Source organism: Podarcis pityusensis (assembly GCF_964106645.2).
Source record: "Podarcis pityusensis genome assembly, chromosome: 15".
Taxonomy (NCBI): domain Eukaryota; kingdom Metazoa; phylum Chordata; class Lepidosauria; order Squamata; family Lacertidae; genus Podarcis; species Podarcis pityusensis.
In genome coordinates this window covers 24,878,959-24,893,109 of record NC_138040.1, presented here as the reverse complement: position 1 = coordinate 24,893,109, position 14,151 = coordinate 24,878,959, and the positions used below count along the sequence as shown (strand labels likewise).

At 47.0% G+C, this 14,151-nt stretch overlaps 1 protein-coding gene across 3 annotated transcripts in view; it reads right to left on the bottom strand.

Annotated features, from left to right (window-relative positions):
• Window positions 1-1,634: 1,634 nt before the first annotated feature.
• The window catches only part of MFRP (membrane frizzled-related protein), a 32,287-nt gene continuing 19,770 nt past the window's right edge, over window positions 1,635-14,151 (bottom strand). The window contains exons 4-12 of one of the 3 annotated variants that reach the window (XM_080983508.1): window positions 13,487-13,715; window positions 13,161-13,291; window positions 12,393-12,518; window positions 11,370-11,446; window positions 9,624-9,772; window positions 8,181-8,311; window positions 5,424-5,558; window positions 4,936-5,063; window positions 1,635-2,892 (exon numbers count right to left, since the gene is read on the bottom strand). In XM_080983508.1, the coding sequence (XP_080839634.1) occupies window positions 2,668-2,892; window positions 4,936-5,063; window positions 5,424-5,558; window positions 8,181-8,311; window positions 9,624-9,772; window positions 11,370-11,446; window positions 12,393-12,518; window positions 13,161-13,291; window positions 13,487-13,715 (1,331 nt within the window). In that variant the 3' untranslated portion in view covers window positions 1,635-2,667. The remainder of the gene's footprint in view (window positions 2,893-4,935; window positions 5,064-5,423; window positions 5,559-8,180; window positions 8,312-9,623; window positions 9,773-11,369; window positions 11,447-12,392; window positions 12,519-13,160; window positions 13,292-13,486; window positions 13,716-14,151) is intronic. The other 2 variants (XM_080983506.1, XM_080983507.1) reach the window with 2 other exon arrangements.

The following is a 14,151-nucleotide window of genomic DNA, read 5'->3' as shown; positions in this document are numbered from 1 at the left end:
TGGGCGTTGCTCCCAGATTGGTTTCGCAGACGCTGCCGCCGCCAGCTCCCTTCCGTAGAAACTCCTCCCTTGTCTTGGGGTGATGCTTCCCAGATTTAAGCTTGACTCTGATGATCTCAGAGGCTGCTGCACAGGGATGGAATGGAAGGTGAAGTAATTCACACATGGGTGGTACAGAGCTCCTAGGACCATTTAGTTGCAGGTTGGACTTTTTAACAGGTTCAAATGCTCTTTCAGAACAATTGCACACAAGTGTGAAAAGTGAGGCTAGATCTCTTTGGCTGACGTGCCAGTTTTCTGTGGGTGGGGAATTACTGATGACAGGAATCCAAGAGCTGTGTATCCTCTCAACTGAAGCCTGAAATGCTGCAGTACCAGGGACAGTGGTTTCTGCAGGGAAGGGCACCTGCTGTGCGTGTAGAAGGTCCTAAATTCAACTCCCAGCATCTCCAGGTAGGGCTGAAAGAGCATGCATGGTTCTCCCTCCTCCTCTCCATTTTTATAACCACAACGACCCTGTGAGGTAGGTTAGGTTGAGAGTCAGCAACTGGCCTGAAGTCGCTCAGTGAGCTTCATGGCTGAGTGTGGATTTGAACCCTGGTCTCCCAGGGTCTAGTCTGGCATTCTCACCTCTACTCCACACTGTTGGCAGTGAGGTGGAAGAGAAATCAAGCGGTTAAAGAGTGGCTGGGGAAACTCAGCCAGATGGGCGGGGTATAAATAAATTATTATTATTATTATTATTATTATTATTATTATTATTATTAATAATATTATTATCCCACTTCAGAGTGCAGGTGGAGGGATAACATGTATGTAGGAATTCCTTGCATTATAAACTCCTTTTAACTGGAAAGCTAGCATAGGAAGACATGACGCTCTTTCCCTTACACACTAGCTTTCTTGTGGGTTGTTTTCCCCTCCTCTTTTGCTCAGGGATTATTTTTTAAAGGGGATCAGATGCTGCCTGCAGTCTGAAGTAGGACAGCCTTTTCTACCACACTAACACTTCATTCCGCTAAGATCAAACAAATAAATTGTGCAGCCCTGTCAATTGTTGTGGGTGCTGGAGGGGCAAGCTAGAGTAATTCCATATCACCCGCAGGTCTGAAGCATCTGCTTTCAGCTACAAGGAACACTGGAAGCTCCCAGAAGTTTTGTCTGTGTTGTTTCAATCCTTCCTCAGCACGCTGCTGTAATAGCTCGATCTCCAAATGAGGCAACTCTGAAGTCTTCATAATCTTTGCATAAGCATTATTAAACCAGATGTATTCTGGAAAGGAATACTTTCAGCAGGGCTTTGCCGCAAGGGCTGGGTGCATTTGACAATTACATGCAAGCACAGAAAACTCACAGGATGTGGTCTGGGATGGAGGATTCAGTTTCCATTAAACAACAGCAACAAGCGCCTAGTCCTTAAGATGTATAAAAGCCCACTGAAATTTCATAAGTCACGTGGGTGGCTGAATAAGATTTGCAATGTTCCAGGAACAGGAATTCAGGGCTCTGTATGTCTCTGCCCACACCCGCTCATGATGAGCACAGACGGAATGCATTTTGCAAAATAAGGAAAAGTCTTGCTTGATTTGCATGGTTTATAGAGGATGCTAAATTCAGCTGTCTTTAACAAATAATTCTGAAGGGTTTTTTTTTTTTTTTTAAATGCATGCACAGTTAACTCATGAGCGCAGGGCAGAGCTGAAATGGGAGAGTAATGTAAAATCACAATCCATTAAACTACTATGTGTAGTGCAATCTGATGCTGCGTTAACTGGAACAAGAAGATGTCCTTCTTTGCTGGTATATAATCAAGAATTATTAGGGTTGTCACTCAGAGAAAGGAACTTTTTGTGGATGAATTGTATGACTTTTAATCAGCGAATCAATCAACTTCATTGCAGGGGGTTGGACTACATGACCCTTGGGATCCTTTCCAATCCTAAAGTTCTATGATCTGAATGAATTTGCATTTTAACAACATAATCCTGGTAGGCAAATCTTCCTTCCTTCCTTCCTTCCTTCCTTCCTTCCTTCCTTCCTTCCTTCCTTCCTTCCTTCCTAGCACATGTGCTGCTGTAGGCATAATCTCACAGGAGGCTTTTGCTCCCACGTAAGAGAGAAGAAAGAACTCCCCTTCTATGAAAGGGCTCACAAGCCGTGGACTTGTCAGTATGTACAGTAAAAACCATTTACATTAATCTTTTCTTTTTTAAAAAAATGCCTTTTAAAACCAACCACAATGACTTAAAAACAAATCAGCTAAATATTACAGCTCTAATTATGATGGAAGCCCCCTGCAGCCTCTGATATATTATTATCCAAGTTATTTATATGGGCACCATCAAGGCGCATAGAACTTTACGAAGGGTATGAGGACAGCCTCTGACCCAAGGTGCTTACAATCTAAAGAGTCAACCCCAAACTGCAAATTGTCCTCCTGTTGCTCAGATTCCACCGATTCCTTGGAGAGACGTTCGTCAGTGGATGGCCTACAAAGCACTGCAGCTCAGATCCCAAGGTCTTCTGGTGAAGAATTTCTTCTGATGGGGAACTTCCGCTTGGGAACTGGCGGCCTCCAAAGGGTCTCCTACCAAGCTGGGCAATGAGAGGAGCGTTCAGCTACACGGCACATGAAGTAGAGGTTGCGGACGTAGTGGGGCAGCCCCTTTATGGCAGGAAGCACTCCAAAGGGTTGTTGGAATCTAGCAGGACGTTGCAGTTCAGGGGCCACGGGAGACCCAGAAGGCTGAGGGATTGCTGGCAGCTCTGCTCGGCTGCCAGGCACACGGAGCGGCACGGCTGCAGGATGCCCCCATCCGGGGTGCACTTGGGTACGAAGAGGCTGCACAGGAGCAAACGCAGAGATGGGTAGCAAGAGAAGTCCTTCAGCATCTAAAAAAAGAATGAGCAAGGGGCAGCAGGGAAAGGCAGTTGTCAGGTGTTAGATTAGCCCTTCTCTCACTACTCCTGGAAAAAGTGAATGGTTTACTGCAGGCTTCCTCAACCTCGGCCCTCCAGATGTTTTGAGACTACAACTCCCATCATCCCTGACCACTGGTCCTGCTAGCTAGGGATCATGGGAGTTGTAGGCCAGAAACATCTGGAGGGCTGAGGTTGAAGAAGCCTGGTTTACTGTACCTAATACAGCATTTGATAGCCCATCCCTGGAAGTACCCCATGCAGAGATGGTGGTCTCTTGCCCTAGCTCAGTGGTTCCCAAAGGGGGCGCTGTGGGGCCGTGGAGCTGTAAGTGAGCACCAGACTTTGAGAAGCTGGTAACATAGAGTTATGGAATTTGAAGCGGTCCCAAGTATCATCTTGTCCAACTCCCTGCAATGCAGGAATCTCAATATCACAGGATCAAGTGGAATACTGTGTCCAGTTCTGGGCACCACTATTTAAGAAGGATGTTGGCAAGCTGGAACGTGTGCAGAGGAGGGCGGCCAAGATGATCAAGGGTCTGGAAACTAAGCCTTATGAGGAATGGCTAAAGGAGCTGGGTATGTTTAGCCTGGAAAAGAGAAGACTGAGATGAGATCTGATAGCCACCTTTAAATATCTTAAGGGCTGTCACGTGGAGGAGGGAGCAATGGCTTCATGTTTCAAGAAAGGAGATTCCGACTAAACATTCGGTAAAACTTTCTGACAGTAAGAGCTGTTCAGCAGTGGAACAACTCCCACGAGATGTGGTGGACTTTCTTGGAGGTTTTTAGACAGAGGTTGGAGGAAGAGGAGGAGGAGTTTGGACTTGATATCTCACCTTTCACTCCCCTTAAGGAGTCTCAAAGCGGCTAACAATCTCCTTTCCCTCCCCCCCCCCCACAACAAACACTCTGTGAGGTGAGTGGGGCAGAGAGACGTCAGAGAACTGTGACTAGCCCAGGGTCACCCAGCAGCTACATGTGGAGGAGCGGGGAAGCGAACCCGGTTCACCAGATTATGAGTCCACTGCTCTTAACCACTACACCACACTGGCTGGCCATCTGTAATGGATGCTTTAGCTGAGATTCCTGCATTGCAGAGGGTTGGACTAGACGACTTTTTCCAACTCTAAGATTCTATGATTCTAAGTGCATCAGTTTTGCTGAATCAAGAAAACTGAATAGTTTTAATTGGGTTTTGAATAAATGTGTAATTAATTGCTACTGCTTTGAATTTTTATTGTGTTATCTTCCTTAGCGGATTGTGCAAACTGCTGTTCTGAACAATGTGTTATAGGGCAGGAAGCACTGAGAATGTGTTTATAGGGTGGGGAAAGTCTGGGGACTACTTGCCCTAGCCGAAAAACGTCTGCAAAGAAAAACGCCAATGACAGGCGAAAGCAGGAGGGACAAATCTGAAGATCTGTGGGACCCTTTGTCACGTGACCTGTCAGAGAGCTGCAATACAACCGCTGCTTCTCCAAAAATTATTTCAGTTAGGTTTATTACTGAGGCACCTCTTTGGCTAAGCACTCCTGATGGTCGTTGTTAAGTGGATGCATTTAGTGCATTTGCGAATTTTCTCTTTTAACACGTAGAAAATGGCTGTGCACTGTGTGGATTATGGTTAAGTCAAACTTCTTTTCTATAATTGTTGTATGATGTTGTGATGTCATTGATTTATAAATAATGTTTTAAAGAATGATCCAAGGGCAGAAAGGGAGTCATTTTCCTGGTTCTGGCTCCAGCTGACCTAGAACCAAGGATAGGCAGTGGCCAACAGGCTTGGTGGGGGGCATTTTTCAGGGCTCCAGATGCCCAGGAACCAATCTATCAATTTTCCTAAAGTGGTGGGAGGGGTGTTGTCCTGCTGGGCCAGATCTTTCTCTCCTGCCCCCCACTCCATGGCAAGGTGCTTTCTGTTGATGTTCCCTGCCTTCCTCCCAAGCCAATGGTCCAGTGCCCCCTCCATCACTCTCCCTCACCCCTTTCCCCCTTCCTCCTTCAGGCTCACCATATAGTCTTCGAGATGCTCTTCTGCTTCTTGCTGATCCATAATGGTCAGCCAGATGTTGGGGAAAGAGGTGGTATTGTAACTGAGACCCAAACACATCTCCACCTCAATCGGCTCACAGGACGGCTCTGCAGGTAGAAGGAAAATGTGCAGGTATATGCGTGTTTGTGTGGCAATGTTTCAGATTCAGCTCAGGTACATATTAGACAAAATTGCATACAAAAACAGGTATATTGGGATAAATGTGCAAGGAAATGCTAACAATTTAATGTAAGGGTGTTTGTTTTAAAATTGCAAACTAATGCAGAAATCTAAAGTGCTGATCTTTAGGTTAGGGGAAATGAGAAACTTTGGGGCACCACAATGGGCAAATTTGCCCATCCTTATTTATGACTCAGTCTGACGTGAGAGGGCAGCCCTTTTACAACAACTGGTGCAGGACCTCAACTTTGGGAATCTTGTTTCACGAGGAAAGAATTGCCGCTCACCAAAAGATGCATAGGTGAGGCTGGTGCAGTTGAATTCGTCGCTCCCATCTGGGCAGTTGTGCCAGCCATCGCACACCAACGCCTGAGACAGGCACTCGCCATTTCTGCAGGAGAAATCCAGGGGGCTGCACGTTTCTGGAGAGGGGTTGAGAAAGGCGAGAGAGAGGACAGCAGAAGTATTAGGCAGACAACACCCTGCTAAATGGCAGCGTCAGCCTTAAGGGATGGGGAACTTCTAAAGCAGAATGCGACTGCTTTAACACAAACTTATTTTAATTAACCTCTGCAAGTCTCACTCTTTCCCCCTTAATCTACATGTCAGCACAGATAGCATCATTATATAGTTTTGTCATGAAGTGGCCACTAAATCTGGGTAGGGGAGCTTGGAATTCCCAGTTGCTTTTCTTCTTTCAGGGAAACTTGAAAATTCTTCCAAAGAGTAAAGGGAATCATTTGGCTTAAGAGAAGCACTTGGATGGTACTCTGTCCTGGAACTCCTCATTTGATGAGGAAGCAAGGAACTTTTTTGGGGGGGATTAGATTTTGTTTGTCTCTTAATGAGAAACTACCTGATTTGCACTTCCTGAAGCAATGCACAAAATGAAACACAGCTATCCTGTGAAATTCACCCTTCTCCGAATCTTGCCATGCAGCTCCCCAACCAAAAATGTGTCCAAAAAGGAATATATTAAAGGAAATTGTTCATAAAAGACACACCTTTATGAAGACATTTAATTGCATTAGGAAAAATTGCTTGCAAAAATGTGCACGTTAGTCAAAACTGCATCCAAAAATGCATTTATTGGGGGAAATTCGCACTAAAATACTGATAAATTTTCACAAGCTTTTTGTTCTTTTAGTGCAAATTGCTGTAGAAATGTGGTGACCTTTGCATAAGATTATAAGAACGAGAAAGTGAAATTGACAGATTCATCCATGCCTAGTGTGTGCAGTTCTACAGTTTAGCAGTTCATAAGTTTGGCCCGGAGTCAGATGTGAGTTTTCCTCTAATCACATGAGAACGAAAGCTTTGAGGTCAGTGGCATTCCCGCTTAGAGATTTCTCTCTCCCCTGGACGGAATTTTCCTGCTGTAAGGCTAAGTAGTAATTATGGAAAACAACAAACACACAGAGAAAAAACCGAACTGCCAAAATGTATGTAATCCCAGGAGGACTAGAGTTTGAGAACAAACAAATGTAGTCCTTCCCAAGAGGTGACCCCCCCGCCCCCGCCCCCGCCCCCAGATCCAGCACCATCAGTGCCACCTCGAGGCTTTTATGAATGAGGCCCCTCCTCAAAGCTCTATGGATGACGTGGCAGAAAGCAGGAGTTTTTCTGCTATTGGGGAAGTAGCTGTTATGAGTGGCAGCTGGCCCCCTTCATAACCCTCTGCCCGAATCTTCCTTCTTTCATCCACACCCCCCACCTTGTTTTCATTTTAAGAAAAAGCATGCTTTTGGTCCTTTTCGTTAGCAGAGGCAGAAGAGAAAATGTGTGGATAGCAGTGCAGTGCGGACTGGTCCCATTAGGGCAAATGGGAGACAACCCTATCGGCCTCAATCTGACCTCAGCTAGCCCCTACCCTACGCTGGTGAGCCAGTGTGGTGTAGTGGTTCAGAGCGGTGGACTCGTAATCTGGTCAACTGGGTTCGATTCCTCGCTCCTCCACATGCAGCTGCTGGGTGACCTTGGGCTAGTCACACTTCTCTGAAGTCTCTCAGCCCCACTCACCTCACAGAGTGTTTGTTGTGGGGGAGGAAGGGAAAGGAGATTGTTAGCCGCTTTGAGACTCCTTAGGGTAGTGATAAAGCGGGATATCAAATCCAAACTCTTCTTCTTCTTCTACCTGCCTGCCTTCTTACTTACAAGCAGTCCTGTCAACCTCCTCCTTAGTCTCAGTGCTGCCTTTGTAGAACTCAGCAGAGAGGAGGATACAGACAAGAGTAGAATGAGCTGGATCTGCTCTGTCTCTTATCCGTCATTGGCTCTGGCGCCACCAACTGTTGGCCTCCCTTATTGCTGCCCTACCAGTCACAGGGGGGACCAGCCACTGTGACTTCTAACACTTTCTGTTAACAGAGACAGAAGGGAAGGTATGTGGCCAGCAGTCATTCAGGGGAGCAGGGATGACGTCCCACCCCCACTTATTCAACAGCAAGGAAAACATTTCCCGACCCTCCACATGCCAAATCAATTGGATTTTCTCAGAGAAAAAGCCCACCCAACATGCTGATAAGGAGAGGAAGAGCGGGAGGTTAGGCCAGCATGCACAGCTAAGGGTCAAGCTACCATTCTTGATTCGAAAGATTCCAAAGTCCTTTTACTGCAAACAACCGTAATGTTACAGAATAGTGCGCAAGCTTCTGAGTGCACCAGAATGCTTCATCAGGCTGGATATCAAGGCAAGTGTTTGGGATTGGTGGTGAGGTAGGGGAAAAAACATGGCTTAGTTTTAAAACCAAAATGTCTTTGTAGTTCAACCTCCCCCCCAATTTAAGGAAGTTTGGCTGGAATCCCAGAGATCTGGAAAAGTGTCTTCTCTTTATAATGGGAGGTAACAATTTTAAAAGGGGAGGGTGCCTCTGAGGATGGGCAGAGTGCTGCCCCTTTCTGAGGCCCACGTGGGGAGGGGAGAAGCTCCAGGAGATAATGTGTAAGCAGGGGCTGGTGGTAAGCAAATGTTGAAGAGAGAGCTGGCTGGCCCATTCTACCTCAGCTGGCGGTAGACAAAGGTGCCAGGAGCCACCATCACCTACTTTCCGTGGCGTTGTGGGCATGGTAAGTGGCAAAGAACCCGTTGTCAGCTATTCCTTCGTCCGCCACAAAGAGGACTGTCATGACGTGCTGTGAGGAGGTCAGGACAGGGGGCAAGTTAGAGCTGCAGAACCTGCAAAAAGAGGAAGGGGAAAGTGACTTTTAACAAAGCACCCAGTTCTAACACACACACACACACACACACACGGGATGCCCAGCCAGAAAGAGAAGTCACTCCGATTAAGGACCAGATCAGGATCAGAGGCTTTACAACTGGGGTCTGTAGTAAAATGTTGCTGCGTGAAATGCTCCTGCTCAGGGTTCCAAACATAACACGTTCTAGGCTACTCTATTCCATTCCCCTTCCACCTGGTTTTCCATTCCTGTCCATACTCAGCATTCTGTTCCCACTGAGCATGCTCAGTATTCTACGGGCTTGAGTGTGTTTTATTTTGGAGGGGTTCTCCTTTAATTTCCTCTCACCCCTTTAAATTCATCACACCCTGCAAGTGTCCTGGAAAAACTGGGACATCCTAGGTTTTCCCATGAGAACTTGGTGGCCATTTTGGGTGCTGTGATACCACACAATTTCACGCAGAGATGTTGCCCCCAAAAAATTCTTTTATTGGGGCTATGGTCTCAATGTGGCATCTTTTGGCCTCTGTGATCTCGCACGGATACATGACTTGGTGTGGAAGCACAGATGGGAAGATGTGCATCCCAGTTTGGGGACTCAAGATGCTGGAGGGATATATATGGCAATTCTGTGCACCTTGGGGCTTTCCCCGAAAGACCTGATCACCCGCTCTTGAGAGCAGACGGTGCCATTGGGACTACAAAAGGATCAACATTCAGTAAATGAGTTTGCTATTTGCATATAGGATAGAGCAAGGAAGACCTGATTGGTCCCTTTGTGTCACCTGAGAGCTGCCACACTGGTTACTGTGCTAGTGGTTTCTGGATTGCAGCATAGACCTAGGCCAGAGGCTCCCTCTTCTGGTGAAAAACTTCCATTGAAATGTGTATACATTATTCACAGTGGACAGGGAAAGTCATTGTGGGGAAAGCAGAGAGGAAAAAAGCATTTCTCCCTCAGTCAAAATATTAGAACCTGTGGAAATCCGATGAAGTCAAAGTTGGAAGACTCAAGACAGGCAGAAGGAAGGACTTCTTCACATGGTGCAGGGCTAAATCACAGAATTCACAGTGACAAGATGTAGTGATGGCCATCAATCTGGATGGCTTTAAAAGAGGACTTCTCATCTGGTTGACCATGGAAATAGGACACTGGATTGGACTGGCCCCCTTTGGCCCGATTCTGCAGTAAGGCTCTCCATATATTTTCATGAAACTTCTGGAAATTGTTGGGTTCTGACCATGGTAACAGTTTGAATTCACTAGCGTTACTGGAGGGTGGGGGTGGGTGGGATGAAAGACCACCATACCTGCCCATGACGCTGGTTGCTCCCATCCCAGCGCTATCGTACACCTCCACAAAGTCATAGTTGCACTCCTCCTGGGACTCGAGGCTGAAGTTGTGGAAATGCAAGTCCACCACGTGGCCCACAGGCACTGAGATATGCCAGAGGCAGAGCTGGAAGAGAAAGGCAGGTCTGGGAGGTCTACTGTACACGATAGGGGAGCTCCTAGTGTGGCTCAGCCTGGCAGTATAAGAGCTGGACTATGGAGGGTTTCTTTCTACTCAGATCTCAGGTTCCTAGGAAGCCATCTTATTCTGAGTCAGACCATTGGACCATTTAGCTCAGTATTGTCTGCTCTGGCTGGCAGCAGCTCTCCTGGGACATCTCCTGCCTTCTCAGAGACATGCAGGAAACTGCCTTATCCCGAGCTCAGTGTTGTCTGCAATGATTGGAAGCTGCTGTCCAGGGTTTCAGGCAGGGAGTTCTCTCCCAGACCTTCCTGGGGATGCTGGGGAGACCACCAATGGCTGGGGTTAATCGATTCTGGTGGGGCAGGTGGCAGAGTCTGTGAGAGGCACAGACAACTAGTCTCTAGTTCTGCCATCATCCTCCCCGCTGCTGACTTTCAAAACTGAAGCCATTCATCAGTGAGAAAGATGGGGAGCTCATCCCATCAGCTTTGCTGTATGACCAGCAGTATCAGGCACCTCCTGCTGCTAAACTGTGCCAGCAGGTCATTACAGAGCAACCAGAACCAGTGCTTGAGTTTTAGTTTTTCTTGTTCCTTTCTCTTGTGTGTCATGTTTTGTTTTGTTTTAAGATTGTAAGCTTGCAAGCAGGGACTGTCTTGCTTTAATAGGTTGCTTGTAAGCCACTCTAGGTGTGCCTTTGGCTAAAGAATGGGGCACAAATGCTCTAAATAAAATAAAACAAAAAATAAACAAACAGTGAGACCAAATAGGAGGAAGCTGATAGTCCATGCTGTCCACTGGGCTGGAAGTAAGTAAGAAGACAGGCTTATATATGGGGGTTCATAAGGAGCAGGCTGAGGTTGTTATGACAATGTCCCATTTGCTCCAATGGACAAACCTCCATTGCTGGGGGCTGAACCTACCGGGGAACTTCTACATGCAAGGCTGAAGCTCTGCTAATGAGCTACAGTCCTTTCCCCAAGCACAAATTTAGGTTCTGGAACTTTGCTACATTTTGAACTTGTGTGCAAACGTCGTTCCAGCCCAAGGGCTGGGCAGAGATTCTTTTACATGTGACTCTTCCCCTCTCAGCAATGCAATAAGCCTCTAACAATACAGAGGTGGAGAATCTTAACATTCCCAAGCAACTATTCATCCAGGAGCTACATTCTGCCACTAGGGTGAGCCAAAGCTTTTAATGTTTGATGCATTACGGTGTTTTGATATTTTGTTGGAAGCCGCCCAGAGTGGCTGGGGAAGCCCAGCCAGATGGGCGGGGTATAAATAATAAATTATTATTCTATTATTATTATAAAGCCACATTTACACATCCATCCCACTCACATGCCCACATTTATTATTAGAGGATTGCAGGGTCTGAACTACCATGCGTGCTCTACTGAAAATTTCTCAAAAGTCCCACAGTTGCAGTGGCTTTCCAAGAACTGACACTGGACTGCTTCAGATTCTGCCACTTATTAGGGCATTGCATTGCTGCAAGGTAAAAGCACCACTGCCCAGCTCTGCTGGGTGCATGCAAGGTAGTGTGGTCCACAATACATCTCAAGTCGCCACTCACCTGCAGATGTGGGTATGGCTGTGGGTAATTTGGGGAGAATAATTGCCCTTCCATGCTGGTGAGGGTCCCTCCACAACCTGTAAGGAAACACACATATTGTAGTGATGGATGGGCTTGCATTATTGGCACCAAGGATATCCAAGTGATTTTTCCCTCTGCTCTCTCTCTCTCTTTTCCTGTTGTACTTTGCTTCTTCTCACAATGAGAGGCAAATTCTTTGCAACTCTCATAGCTATTTCAGATGAAAAACAGGAGAGTGGTCCTACACTCTTAATAGTTGCGCAGAGCGATACTGCTGAACTATTAAACTCCTCATTTCCAGCGTGTCCAATCAGATTCCAGTAACAGATTTGGGAACCTGGCCAAACCACTTCACATAGAAGCCCCCTCCCCAGTTCTATTTTGAAACAGACAGTGCTAAGCCCACCCCCCTCCTGTGTCTGAACTATTCTTTTAGAGCAGTATCATATCACTTTAAACAGCCGTCATGCCTTCCCCAAGAGAATCCTGAGAACTGTAGTATGGTAAGAGTGCTGAGAGTTAACCAACCCCCTATTTCCCTCGCAGAGCTACAATTTCCAGAGTGGTTTAACAGTCAATCACTCTTCTGAAGGAACTCTGGAAATGGTAGCTCTGAGAGGGTTAGAATTAGTTGGAATGCCTCCCTCTCAGCAATGGAAACAGTGGGGTAGATACAGCACCACCTCTTGTACTTCCGCTGCCTGAGGCGGCTGCTTCACCTTGTGTCATGGTTGGGCCGGCTCTGGTCGGAGATTAGCCCTGGGGACAATCCCATGCATTTACCTGCAAATTAGGTCAGCTCCAGTAAAAATGTGGACCAGAATAAAGAGAAATTCTGGATGTTCTTAACTGCTCCACCCATAGAAAGGGAAGCTCAAATTTGGTTTGGAGCTCATTTCTCCAGTATTGGCATTTGCCTCCCCTTTGCAATGCCTCCCTACCAATAATTCGTCTGCCCCACAACAACACTGGGGGTCAGCTGTGCTGGCTGTTGCACTGTACCTTTGTGCTTTGTGCTACAGTTGGCTTCATCTCTCTTGTCATGGCAGTCGTGATAACCGTCACACACATAGGCCGAGTGGAGGCAGAGCCCCTGGTCACAGAGAAACTCATCCCAGGAACAGTTCTCTGGAACAGACAAACACCCCTGAAGGACAAGAAGCTAAGGATTCCAACTGGCTTGAGACTTGTTTTGGAACTGGTCAAAAGCGCCATGGCTTCTCCCATCTCTTTGAAATGAATGAACCTAACTTAGGTTAGGTTCATCACACTGAAATGAACAAACCTAATTTAGTCTTCTCCACTAGCTTCAATGGGTCTAGGTAAAGGGACCCCTGACCATTAGGTCCAGTTGTGGCCGACTCTGGGGTTGCGGCGTTCATCTCACTTTATCGGCCAAGGGAGCCGGCGTACAGCTTCCGGGTCGTGTGGCCAGCATGACTAAGCCACTTCTGGCAAACCAGAGCAACGCATGGAAACACTGTTTACCTTCCTGCAAACTGCTAGGTTGGCAGTTTGAAACTAGGTTTCAAACTGCTAGGTTGGCAGGAGCAGGGACTGAGCAACGGGAGCTCACCCTGTTGTGGGGATTCGAACCACCGACCTTCTGATCGGCAAGTCAATGGGTCTAGCAACCAAGTAATAATACATTCCCCAAATCACCAGCACTACCCAGTACTTGGAATAAAACGTTTGGAAGGATCTCTTTCAACCCCCTAAGAGAATTGCTCTCTGCCCCCCGCCACCTCCACACCACCTGGATTCACTTACTTTCACTGGGCAGAACGGCCCGATACCAGGCAGTGAATCCCGAGGGAGCAATGTTGTCATCTGAGACAAAGATGACCTGAAGCTGGCTGGAGTTGGTGTTGATCGTTGCCGGTGCCACAGAGCCACAGTACCTGCAAAAGCCACCTGTTTAAAAAGGGAGCCAAGGGAAAAATAGCTAGTGCTTTCCCATGGCCCCCTGGGAGGGAAAAGGGGTGGGAATGGTCAGAGGATATATCCTGCCCTTCCTCCCAAAGGACAGAGCAGCAAAACAGTGCAATTAAAAATAAAGTCAATTTGAAATAAACCATAGGACGATGGCACTTTACCTGGTACTCCCATCCCACAACGAAGAAGCATCCTGCTCCTTGAATATCTCCAGCCGGTCATACAGGCATGAGGCAGAACTCTCAATGTCTAGCTCCTCCACCTTCAGCTGGATCGCCATCCCTGCCGTCACCCGGATGTGCCACTTGCACAAGATGTTTGGGGGGTAGGGGGCTGGGTAATTGGGGGAGCTGAAGGTGCCCTTGGGGCCAAGCAGGATCCCTCCACATACTGTACATGGGGAAAACAACAACAACAACGATGATACTGTTAAGTTGTGGGTGAACATATCAGACGACACAGCGATTCTTCAAACAGCTCTTGTTTATTCACAGACCCAGAACAGAACTGAACTGAAGGGTTCAGCCAGCCTGCTTATATAGAGCTCCACCACAATGCAACAGTAACAACTTTCTGTAACTATCCAATCACTGAACATCATATTCAATTCCTTATTTGCATATGTGGACCTGAGTGAAAACTATCTACAGTATCCCCCTGCTGGCCCAGGGTGAGAACTTCAGTATGTAACAGACACGTCGAGTGGATTTACAGCAGGAATGAGTAATCCTTTGAAGGCTGAGAGCCACATTCCCTTCTGGGCAACTTTCCAGGGGCCACCTGACAGGGGTGGGTAACAGAGTCTCAACTCTGTAGCTGTTCATTG